Source organism: Capricornis sumatraensis, chromosome 4, assembly GCF_032405125.1.
Source record: "Capricornis sumatraensis isolate serow.1 chromosome 4, serow.2, whole genome shotgun sequence".
Lineage (NCBI taxonomy): Eukaryota > Metazoa > Chordata > Mammalia > Artiodactyla > Bovidae > Capricornis > Capricornis sumatraensis.
In genome coordinates, this window is record NC_091072.1 from 131,675,370 (window position 1) to 131,688,498 (window position 13,129).

General features: G+C 36.1%; 1 protein-coding gene across 3 annotated transcripts in view; it reads left to right on the plus strand.

Annotated features, from left to right (window-relative positions):
• C2CD5 (C2 calcium dependent domain containing 5) overlaps positions 1–13,129 on the plus strand; it is an 87,820-nt gene that overhangs the window by 46,277 nt on the left and 28,414 nt on the right. For all 3 annotated transcript variants that reach the window (XM_068970932.1, XM_068970934.1, XM_068970935.1), the window contains 3 exons: positions 2,083–2,197; positions 5,243–5,338; positions 11,571–11,762. In XM_068970932.1, coding sequence (XP_068827033.1) covers positions 2,083–2,197; positions 5,243–5,338; positions 11,571–11,762 — 403 coding nt within the window. The remainder of the gene's footprint in view (positions 1–2,082; positions 2,198–5,242; positions 5,339–11,570; positions 11,763–13,129) is intronic.

The following is a 13,129-nucleotide window of genomic DNA, read 5'->3' on the forward strand; positions in this document are numbered from 1 at the left end:
CCATTTAGGCATGCTGGCCTTTCTAAATAAATAGATCTCAAACTTAAAATAAGTAGCTTCTTCCAAATTTTTCATTAATTAAAAAAAAATAATACTGTTGATTACATCCTGTAAAATTTTTAAAGCAGAAAAACTGCCATGTATTACCATGTAGCAAGATGTAGGCCAACCTAATGTGAGAAAATCTGTTTTTTTTTAAAATGTAGTATATGATTATTTGATTTAGTAAATATTATTGTAGACTTGCAGAATGATTTGAAAAGTACTTTGCAGGTTTTACTATTATGTCTTAGAAAGTAGACTTTTCATTTTACATAGTTTTTCGGGAAAATAATTTTTTTCTAAGCTGAGATATAGTTCTCTTATTTTTGCTATCTTTTTAGAAAATCATAAGTAATTTGATAGATGGAGCAACTAGTTGAATAATAGTTTGTCTTATGATGTAAAATTTCCCTATTAGGAAAAGATGATGTTAATAGATGTCCAAATTAATCTGGAAACTTGTATGTCCTAAAAAGAGAGAATGGATATGGAAGTGTTTTTGTGCTCTTAATGTCTACAATTCAGCTAGGAATATGAAGAAATTCTTTAACATAGTAGCATATGTGCAAAATAGGGCCTCCTAATTGTCTCACCCATTTCTGAATTTGTAATATTGATTGCTAACGCCATATTGTAGTATTTTCTATTTCTTTTCCTTCTTTATCTCGTACTTTGATCTTTTCCTCAGTTTCCTGGAGTTTTGTGTTTCTTTCTTCTCTTCTGAAAGAAAGTTTTAGGGTAGCACGGTCTTGGATCTAAGACTTTAACGCAAGAACTGGCTGGCATCATTTGTAGTTCTGGTTTTTATCTCCTCACTTCTTTTTGCTGATCTCCCTGTGGGGGAAACAAAATTCCACCATAGGAATGTGAGCTATAACAAGCCTTTTAACCTTTCTTTACTTTGCTGTCTTCAGTATTTCACTAGTGAGTATGATTCTACTTATTCTACTTATTTTGAAAAACGTATTTGAAAACTGCATATGTACAGAAACTCAGAAGGCTGTTTTGGATTGTTGGATTTGTAGTCGTAGTAGTGCCTTTTTAATGTGAAAGATTTACAGTAAGAGCTTAACATCTTATTTAGAGTTGATCAGGTTTTTTCTTTTCCAAATTGTTCCCAAATGGAATTGGTCACAAAAAAAGGAACAATTTAGGATATGCTGATATAGACCGTTTCTGTTTTTAACATCTTTGCGCATGAAAAGTTAACTATATATGCAGCTGCTGTTCATCAGTAGTTTGCAGCTAAATGCAAGTAATTAGAAAGTGTATGTGACAGATGTTCCATCTATAATGCTCCACTGCAAGCAATGTTGGCCTACTCTATGGTAATAAAATGTGATTCTGTGATTCGAAAGCATTTTCTTAATGACAGAGCTATATATGGAGTTTCAGTGTTCTTTCTGAAATTTGTCCTTATGTACATTAACTAGATTCTTCGTGCTAATGTTTCCGATGTATTTGCTTTCTTTATTTTGAATTGGCCAGTCCCTTTATTTCTTGTCACTTTGCTTCAGGACCCACATCTCTTTAGAAGGATGGCTACAGATGGCTTTCTGCTTTTTAATGTTGATAAATCTATGCCTTGCAGAGAACCCAGACTGTATTGCATTATTAAAAATTAAGTACCAGGAAATGAAATCAGAATTTAAATAAATTTATGGATATGACTCAAGGTGCTCACTCAGTGAGGTGAGACATAGGAAGTCCTTTAAGTTTAAGATTAGAGTCTGAAAACTCTGGGTCTGCCTTTCAAATTGTGTCTCATAAAACAGATCCCTATAGATAGCCCTAAAGCAAATAGAACTAGAGGATTTACTTTCTAGCATCTGAGTTTAAAATGTTAAACTTCTTGAGAAGTAGCATTAAATGAAAATGTTAATAAGCTTTTGAGAACTAGCATTTTAAAGATGTGAAGTTTGAAAACCTGTTGTAGAATAGTAGTTCTTTGCCTTCCAGAGTATGTGTACTTTAAATATTTCTTGTTCAAATAGACAGTGTGCTATTGAATAGTGAACTGATTTAAAATTTATTTTTCAGATGAACCAGAAACTCGAGATGCATGGTGGGCAGAAATCAGACAAGAAATAAAATCCCATGCCAAAGCACTAGGCTGTCATGCTGTAGTGGGCTACAGTGAATCAACTAGCATCTGGTAAATGATAATAACAACTTGATTTTCTAGATGCTGTAGTTTACAGATTGTCATCTGAAAGGGGAAAAGCTTTCGGCAGATACGGAGAAAAGAAGAAAAGTGGATTGATCCAGTTAGCATGGGCTTTTTTAGAATACATCAGGAGGAGGTTCATATGCTATCTTTACTGCTTAATTTTCCTGAAACTTCAGGAAAATTGCTCTACTCCTCCAAGTCTCAGTTTATATGTTGGAGACAATAACTACCTATCAGTTAAGGTTATTGAGACATTAAATGAGAATATAATACTGGCACACAGCAAGTATTAACTCCAGGCCTACTTTACTCCAGTTTGTGACTTCACCAGCTCCTTCCTCTGGGATTTTGAAACCCTTAATCTATTGTAAATGAACCGCCGTGTGTCTTTCAAATTCATTTGTAAACTCTTCTGCCTTTATTAATGAACTATAACTTAACTTTTTCCCACCAACAGATCTCCCTAACGCTATCCAGTTAGGAAGGGACTTCCATACTCAGTTCTCAATTTCTTTCTCGCCTGTCTTTCATTTGGACAACCTCTTCCCCATTTAAGTCCGTGCCGATCCACTGTTCAGGATTTTCTACCTCCAAAACTTTTCTGCTCTTTTTCCTGCCTGTCTCCTCCAGTTAAACACATTATCTCCCTTCTAACAGCCTGTCCTTGTGCTTTCTCATTCTCAAGTCCTCTAGCCTCAGTTGAGTTTCAACCTTCTTTTGACTTCATTATCACATGGAACTGTTCCTCTTTAAAAATTTGAAACCATTAAATTTCACTGTTGGATCACAACCTGATATTTTCCTACCCATTCCATTTGCTTATTTATTTCTAGTTTATTTTGGCCCTTCTCTTAATCAAGAGTTTTCCCAGTTCCTTACTTAGGTTCTGATTTTATGCTGTCTGCCATCCTTGAACCCTACTTTCCACTCCTTCAGAAGTTGGTAATAGATGTCATCTAGACACTGTTTGACCTTATGCTGTCTAATTTTTCCACCTTCTGTTGGGTAATTCTTAACTGCCAGCTATTACATGGATAACTTTCTTGTGGTGGTGCTGATCATTTTTGTTGGAGAAAAAATGATTAGACTGTAATAAATGAGGATGTTACAGAGCCATGCTGTTTCATTCTCTAACTTTATTGATGTATAATAGGCATAGAATCTCACATGTTTAAAGTGCATTACTTTGAAAAGTTCTCACATAAGTTTTATGCAAAACCATAAAAGCCAGGAAACCATTATTATCATGAAACCATTAGCATCAGTCATGAAACCATGAAATCATTAGTGTCGAGACAGTCAACACATATATCACCCCCAAAGCTTCTCTATATTCCTTCGTACTCTTTCGCTTCAGTCCCTTCTCATCCCACCCCTGTCACAGGATATACTTCTGATCTGCTTTCTATCACTAGAATAAGTTTTCACTTTTACAGAATTTTATGTAAATAGAATCTTAACATTATGCACTCCTTTTTGTTTAATTAATTTCACTCAGCATGTTTAAGTTGAAATTAAATTGAGTGTCGTCCCTGTAACAGTTAGTAAGAACCTGTTCCTTTTCATTGCTGAGTAGTACTCCTTTGTATATATTATACCCTTGAACTGCTCTGTTCTCATAGAAGCTGTTCTACTTTTGTTAACCTACTAACCTTGTTAGGCTTATCCTACCTTTCCCCAGTAGATAGTCTTGCTCTATTTGTGGATTTATTTTCATAAACTTTCAGCTCTTAGGGGTATAGTTTTAGAAGACAGTTCTTACCATCAGATTCACATTCTCCTGGAGAATTATGACAAGCATAATACATTTTATGGTAGAGATATCCCAGTATATCTTAGGATCCTAGAGGGCTATAGGTTAGGAAGATTGGAAGAAAGTTTTAATGAAGTAACTGAAGCTTGAACTGTATCTTGAGAAATGAGTTATATCATGAAGAGAAAAGGCATTAAGGAGGGTTTTCAGGGTGAAAAGAGTAGCATGTGGAGAAGGCCAGAGGTGTGGATTCAGTAGGTGGAGATAAGTCAGAGATGCAGGAGTCTACAGAAATGAGTCCAATTCATTTACTTAGAAGTTTGCATTCACCTGATGTAAGCTTCTGTTTTCCCTGGAGACCTCAGAAAATCTTTGTATTTAGATCCTGTCTTTACTAGTTTTTTCTGTTCTAACCCGTCCTACTTACTATTACTGGATTTAGTTCCCTGCTGTGCACACCTTGAAATGCACACCTGCTCTAGTAGCTATTTGATTCAGTGCCTTCTGTGGCTTTGTGTTTTTTTTTTTATATTCTCAGTGTGCATTTAACCATTAGAAGCTTGGCCTCTTGCAGATCATTTCTTTTATGGCCTTGCTTCTTGTCCATTTACTTTGTTTCAAGTGTATTGTCCCTAGGTTGCTACTTTTCCCATTAGCTTTGAGTGATCTCATTCATAAATTCAATAATTATGTTGATTTTTTTTTGGTTTTCAGGTTGGATAATATGTAATAAAGAGTTTCAGATAATTCTTTGGAAAATCGGTTTTTATCATATATATAATATGATGTAGCTTAAGCTTTGTCTAGTATACTTTGTATGTTTGTGTCAGTTGTCTTTTTATTGTTAAGTTTAAATTAAGCTAAAGCAATATAGATATTTACATAGTTGTGCTTTTAGAATAATTTTAATAAAATTCAATATTCATTTAAAGAGTATTTTATTACAGTTTAATGGGCTAGCAATATAGTTTGTTACTACAATTATTTTTAAACATTCCAGTCTTTATAAGCTTTGCCATATTTTAAAGGAATTATCACTAATACTATATCTTTTACAATTTTTAAGTGACAAAGAATACTCTTTGTCTTCATTTTAACAATGTTACTTCTATTTTCTATCCCAGATTTAGGAGGTAATCCTGTGATAATAATATTTAGTAAAGTCTATCTTAAATTTAAATTGTCACCTTGGTAATAACTTTGATATTTAACATTTTCCAGAGTTAGACTGCCTGAAAATATTAACTTGGTTATGTTTTTTTTTTTTTCTTTTGTAGTGAAGAGGTCTGTATTTTATCTGCATCCGGCACGGCAGCTGTACTGAACCCTAGATTTTTGCAGGATGGCACCGTGGAGGGCTGTTTGGAACAGAGGTTGTCACGACAGCATGGCTTATTTTCCTTAAGGGTAGAGAAGGGAGAGTTTGACTTTCTTCTCAGAGCTGGGATAATCCTTCTCTATGAGGGCAGGTTACACGGGTGCAGTGTAGAAATCAGGGCCAGGCACTTGACTGATTTTTACCTAATCCATAGCAACACCATAGCAACAAAGAAGTATTTGGTTCTGCACTGCATGACGCACATTGTTATTTTTAATATCTCAGTAAATGGCACATGTGATTACCAATTGAAGAATTTCAGGTATACATTTTTGTGTTTGCTACAATGTAGAAGTAATTTCTTTTGAGTTTTCTCTTCCTTTCTTTTCCTTTTGTCTTACCTCCAAAATAGGAAAAGGTCATGAAACAATTTCCATAAAGAAAATTCCTAATTTACAAAACAGACACTGTGTTGTACGAAAATTATATATAAAAGGTTCAATTATGTATAAAAACCTTGTGAAATATGACTTTAAGATATGTTAAAGAGAAAGTAAAAGTGAAAGCATTAGGTAAAACGAGACTGCTTTTTGGCTTATTTGATTATTGGTTCCTTTAATCTGTTAGTGTCCATAAATAAAATGATGAGGTTATCAACTATATATACAGAAAGCTGTAAGTATGATACCAGAGTTTGCCTGAATAATATAAATCTTAAATACTTCTTACCTAACACTATGCATATTTTCCCCCAGTATTAATGTAGGGAAGAAAGCCAAAAAAAAAAACCAAACTATATGCTATCAAATTTAGTATAAATTTGCAAGTCTCTGTAGCCAAGAAAGATATATTATGAAGACCTTGGTCATTTTCTTCGTTTGTCAGTATTAAACATGGATTTTGACCATAATATGTTTCAGAGCATTAAAAGTCATGGTAAATAATAGGAAAGTGAAGGTTGGACATTTTGAAGTATACTAAACAATTGGAATATTCTGTTGAGGAAACTGACTTTGCCAGTGAGTTGTCCCAGTGCTGCCGTATAGTTCTTGCTTATGTCAGTAGCTTCCATTCTTTAGTAGGTAGAAGCCTAATTTAACGAACAGCCTTTCTCATGCAGTTTGATTGTTTCCGTATTATGGCTTGGATGGACGCATGAAATTATTAGTGCTTACTAAAGAAAATTTGAAAAAATGTAGGAGGGTAGAAGGAAGAAAAAAATTCCCTAGGATGTCAGTATTTAGAGATTATCCGTTTTGTACATTTCATATTTCAAATGTTTTCTTACTTTCTTTGCATTCCTTCTTTGGGATGGTTTTGATCACTGCCTCCTGTACAGTATTATGAACCTCCATCCATAGTTCTTCAGGCACTCTATCAGATCTAATTCCTTAACTCTGTTTGTCACTTCTACTGCATAATCGTAAGGGATTTGATTTAATCATATGTAAATGGTCTAGTGGTTTTCCCTACTTTCTTCAATTTAAGTCTGAATTTTGCAATAAGAAGTTCATGATTGGAACCACAGTCAGCTCCTGCTCTTGTTTTTGCTGACTGTATAGAGCTTTTCTACCTTCAGCTGCAAAAATCTGATTTTGGTGTTGACCATCTGATGATGTTCACGAGTAGAGCAGTCTTTTGTGTTAGTGGAAGAGGGTGTTTGCCATGACCAATGCGTTCTCTTGGCAAAACTCTTTTCGCCTTTGCCCTGCTTCATTTTGTACTCTTAAGGCCAACCAAACTTTTCTGTTACTACAGATATTTCATGACTTCCTACTTTTGCATCCCAGTCCCCTATGATGAAAAGGACATCTTTTTTGGTGTTGGTTCTAGAAGGTCTTGTAGGTCTTCACAGAACTGTTCAGCCTCTTTAGCATAAGTGATTGGGGCCTAGATTTGGATTAGTGTGCTATTGAATGGTTTGTCTTGGAAATAAACAGAGATCATTCTGTCATTTGTGATATTGTACCCAAGTACTGCATTTCGGACTCTTTTGTTGTCTATGAGGGCTACTCCATTTCTTCTAAGGGATGCTTGCCCACTGATAGATATAATAGATATAATGTAGATATAATGGATATAATAGTAGATACAGTAGTCATCTGAATTAAATTCGCCCATTCCACTTCATTTTAGTTCACTGATTCCTGAAATGTCTATATTCACTCTTGCCATCTCCTGGTTGAACACTTCCAATTAACCTCGATTCATGGACCTAACATTCCAGGTTATGAATGTTTTCTATGCAATATTGTACTTTACAGCATCGGACTTTATGTCCATCACCAGTCACAAAATGCAAAAAGGCAACATAGTTGTCTGAGGAAGCCTTACAAATAGCTGAGCAAAGAAGAGAAGTGAAAGGCAAAGGAGAAAAGGAAAGATATATCCATCTGAATGCAGAAGTCCAAAAAATATCAAAGAGAAATAAGAAAGCCTTCCTCAGTGATCAGTGCAAAGAAATAGAGGAAAACAATAGAATAGGAAAGACTAGAGATCTCTTTAAGAAAATTAGACACCGAGGGAACATTTCCTGCTAAGATGGGCACAATAAAAGGACAGGAATGTTATGGACCTAACAGAAGCAGAAGATATTAAGAAGAGGTGGCAAGAATACCCAGAAGAACTATACAAAAGAGATCTTAATCACCCAGATAACCACAATGGTGTGATCACTCATGTAGAGCCAGACATCCTGGAATGTGAAGTCAAGTGGGCCTTAGGAAGCATCACTACAAACAGAGCTAGTGGAGATGATGGAATTCCAGCTGAGCTATTTCAAATCCTAAAAGATGATGCTGTGGAAGTGCTGCACTCAATATGCCAGCAAATTTGGGAAACAGCAGTGGCCACAGGACTGGCAAAGGTCAGTTTTCATTCCAATCCCAAAGAAAGGCAATGCCAAAGAATGTTCAAACTACCACACAATTGCACTCCTCTCACACACTAGCAAAGTAATGCTCAAAGTTCTCCAAGCTAAGTTTCAACATTACATGAACCATGAACTTCCAGATGTTCAAACTGAATGTAGAAAAGGCAGAGGAACCAGAGACCAAATTGCCAACATCCGCTATCATAGAAAAAGTAAGAGAATTCCAGAAAAAATCTATTTCATTGACTACACCAAAGCCTTTGACTGTGTAGATCACAAAAAATTGTGGAAAATTCTTAAAGAGATGGAAATACCAGACAACCTTACCTGCCTCCTGAGAAATCTGTATGTAGGTCAAGAAGCAACAGTTATAACTGGACATGGAACCAGCAACAGTTCAGTTCAGTTCAGTCCAGTCGCTCAATCGTGTCCAACTCTTAGCGACTCCATGAATCACAGCACGCCAGGCCTCCCTGTCCATCACCAATGCCCGGAGTTCACTCAGACTCATGTCCATCGAGTCAGTGATGATATCCAGCCATCTCATCCTCTGTCGTCCCCTTCTCCGCCTGCCCCCAGTCCCTCCCAGCATCAGAGTCTTCCAGTGAGTCAACTCTTCGCATGAGGTGGCCAAAGTACTGGAGTTTCAGCTTTCGTATCATTTCTTCCAAAGAAATCCCAGGGCTGATCTCCTTCAGAATGGACTGGTTGGATCTCCTTGCAGTCCAAGGGACTCTCAAGAGTCTTCTCCAACACCACAGTTCAAAAGCATCAATTCTTCGGTGCTCAGCCTTCTTCACAGTCCAACTCTCACATCCATACATGACCACTGGAAAAACCATAGCCTTGACTAGACGGACCTTAGTCGGCAAAGTAACGTCTCTGCTTTTGAATATGCTGTCTAGATTGGTCATGACTTTTCTTCCAAGGAGTAAGCATCTTTTAATTTCATGGCTGCAATCACCATCTGCAGTCATTTTGGACTGGTTCCAAATAGGGAAAGGAGTACATCAAGGCTATATATTATTACCCTGCTTATTTAACTTATATGCAGAGTACATCATGCAAAATGCCAGACTGGGTTAAGCACAAGCTGAAATGAAGATTGCTGGGAGAAATATCAGTAACCTCAGATATGCAGATGACACCACCATTATGGCAGAAAGTAAAGAGGAACTAAAGGGCCTCTTGATGAAGTGAAAGAGGAGAGTGAAAAAACTGGCTTAAAACTCAGCATTCAGAAAACTAAGATCATGGCATCTGGTCCCATCACTTCATGACAAATAGATGGGAAAACAGTGGAAACAGTGACAGACTTTATTTTCTTGGGCCTCAAAATCACTGCAGATGGTGACTGCAGCCATGAAATTAAAAAACGCTTGCTCCTTGGAAGAAAAGCTATGACCAACCTAGGCAACATAGTAAAAAGCTGAGACATTACTTTGCTGACTAAAGTCCATCTAGTCAAAAGCATGGTTTTCCAGTAGTCATGTGGATGTGAGAGGTGGACCATAAAGGAGCTGAATGCCGAAGAATTGATGCTTTTAAACTGTGATGTTGGAGAAGACTCTTGATATTTCCTTGTACAGTAAGGAGATCAAACCAGTCAATCCTAAAGGAAATCAAACCTGCATATTCATTAGAAGGACTGATGCTAAAGCTGAAGCTCCAATAACTGACTCATTGGAAAAGACCCTGATGCTAGGAAAGATTGAAGGTGGGAGGAGAAGGGAGCGACAGAGGATGAGACGGTTGGATGGCATCACCAACTTGATGGACAGGAGTTTGAGCAAGCTCTGGCAGTTGGTGATGGACTGGGAAGCCTCATGTCATGCAGTCCATGGGGTCGCAAAGAGACACAACTGAGTGAACTGAACTGAACATTTTAGCACTTTTATTCTTTATGTTTTATGATGTTATACCACCTGTGTTCAAATTTTTTGGTTATTTGGTTAAAAATTGTCCCAGTTTTCATCTTTCTGTGTCCCCTTGTACCACAAGGGCTTTGGATTCAAACAAACTGACGTTAAAATCTGATGTCTGCTACTTAGTACTTTTTGTGACTGAGCAAATTACTTAGCATCTCAGCTGGGTTTCAGGCCAAGTGAAACTAGGTTTTGTTTCCCTGTGCTTGGCGTCATATTGAAGGGGGTGTTCATGTAGCTATAGTTTTCTTACTTAATCTTTAAAAAAAAATAGAACCTTTCTGAGTAGATACTGTTGTTCCAGTTTTATAGAGGAGACTCTCAGGTTAAATGACTTGCTCAGGCTCACAGCTCTGCTCATATCTGTTTCCCCTGTTACTTCTAATAAGCCAGAATGCCATCCCAACAGTGAAACAATAATATCTGGGAGAAACTTAATTTAATTTAGAGGCTTACTGAGAAAATTCTGTAAAATAATGTATACAAAGAATCTGTGCAAAGCCTGATTCCTGGAAAATATAGTAACCTGTAAACTTTTGGATGAAACAGAATTGAGAACCCACATCTTTTCAGAGCCATGGATGTGACTGTGTGAAATCCTGCTGTTCTCCATGGAGTTTCTCTCTTCCCTTCCTATTCTCCTGATTTTTTTCAGATTTAATGACTGAAAAAAACTTAATCATTCTAAAGTGATTTCATAAGCAGCCTATTACAGTAGACATTTTACAATGAATGGGAAGGTTGTGGGTTGTTCGTTTGTGGTTCATGTATGATGGATGTTCATTTCTGGAACCCAGGTGTTTTGTTTTCTCTGAAAGGCTACAACAGACATTAGAAATTAGAAACTTTAGAGTGTCTAGCTTTGACATTTTTCCCCTCTTAAATACATTTGTTTCTAACTGTAGATTTTTTTCAAATTGGTTTTTTCCCTTAGGAATTATTTTCTGATTTTATGTGTATTATCTTTTCAGATAATAAAAGCATATCACTCTTGTTATCTAGCCATTTTTAAAAATATTTAATTTTTAATTGATTGATGATTGGTTTGCAATATTGGTTTGATTTCTGTCATATATCAACCATTCATTTTTATGTTGTATCCTAAAGGAGAAACCATTGGAATAATAGTGGTTTTTGTCAGGTCATCAAACATAAGAATTGAGGGAAGGGAAATATGTATACCAATGGCTGATTCATGTTGAGGTTTGACAGAAAACAACAAAATTCTGTAAAGCAATTATCCTTCAATTAAAAAATTAAAAAAAAAAACATAATTGATAGAAAATGCCTCTCTACTTGTATAAGCCTCTTGTTCCATAACAGAGTGTGTGGTTCTGATTTCCTGTTTTTCTTATTAAACATAGTGGTACCTATTATGGTCAAAGTTATGATATAGTTTGCACGCAAGTACTGGATAGATAATATTTGTTTTTGGAAAAATGCATAGAATTTTCAAGAATGCCTTTTTTCCCCTTAATGTACCCATATAGGCTAGAAGAAAATTGGCCTGCAGGCTGTGGATTTTGCCATATACCATATGATGAACTGAATATGCCGTTTCCAGCTCATCTCACATACTGCAATAACTGCAGGAAACAAAAAGTTCCTGATGTTCTCTTCACAACCATAGACCTCCCAGTGGATGCAACAGTTATTGGAAAAGGTTGTCTCATTCAAGCAAGGTATGTTTGTGAAGACAGTACTTGGGGTCCTTGAAGGAATATAGAGTATGAAGTCAAATAGACATACATGATCCATATGATTTTACTGTATGGAAAATTGGAAGGAAAAACAATCCTCTTTCTGAGACTCAGATAAACTTGTATGCAAAAACAGTCTTAAACATTGAAATTAGGTACAAATGTTTATTATTAAGATTATTAACTAACCTGTCACAGGTGAGGGATGTGACTCAGTATGCTTTAATGACGTTAAATATCTGATACAATTTGGAAGTTGACTTTTTGTTCTTTTTAAGAATGGTGCTGTGTGGTTTTTTGTTTGTTTTTTTTTTAAACAATTTCAGTTAGCTGTTAAGAGTTCTCTTTAAAGTGTGCTGGAATAGGAAATTGGAAGGCACACAGGAAACAGCTGCAGCTATCTAGGTCACTAACAACTGCCAGGCTGCCAAATCCATGGAGCATTTCTGTCCTCATTTTACTTAAGGTCTCAGCAATAATCACACAGCTGATCATTTTCTCCTTGAAATTCATGACTTGACAATGCCACACGTGCTTTTTTCCTACCTTTATATATAGTCTTCATTCCTCCTCATTTCTTATTCCTTGAGAGCCATGAGTTCAGACCCTCTTCTCAGCGCTCTCTTGCTAGTTGAAGTCATCAACTCCTATATATCTGTATTCTGTCTGTAACTCCAGGACTCCTAAATTTATAGCTCTGGTTCAGAACTTTCTTCTGAGCTTCAGACCCATATATTTTGCTGTCTACTTTACACCCCACTTTCATAAGCATCTAATACTTGTTACATATTGAACTGCTGATTTTATCCATTTCTTTCATATTGGTCTTTCCTGTTTTCATAAGTGATACTTGCTCTATTCAGTTCTTCATTGCAAATATGGTATTCTTAGACATTGTTTTCTTTCCTTACCTCCCCACATCAGAGTTATTTCAAAAGCATGTTAAATTTTCTTCTAAAATATATTTCTAATCTATTTCCTTTTTGCTTTCATTCCCTCTTGCATCTTAGACCTTCCGTTTAGAATTGTTTTTCTTTCACCTGAGTTATCTCCTTGAGTATTTTTTTTGATGGTGAACTATTTTTACATGTCTGAAAATGAGCCTACTTTATCTTTAAACAGTATCTTTGGCTAGCACATTTCTTTAAGCACATTGAAGATACTCTTCCACTGCCTTCTGGCCTTCATTGCAACTGTTGAGAAAAACCTACTAGACTAACTGTTCTTCTTTTGAAGTTTGTCTATTTTTTTTTCCCTCAGGCTGTGTGCAAGCTATTTTGTCTTCAGTTTTCTTCAGTTTCCCTGTAGAGTGTTAGGTATGGAGTTCTCTTTATCCTAATTGTTATACC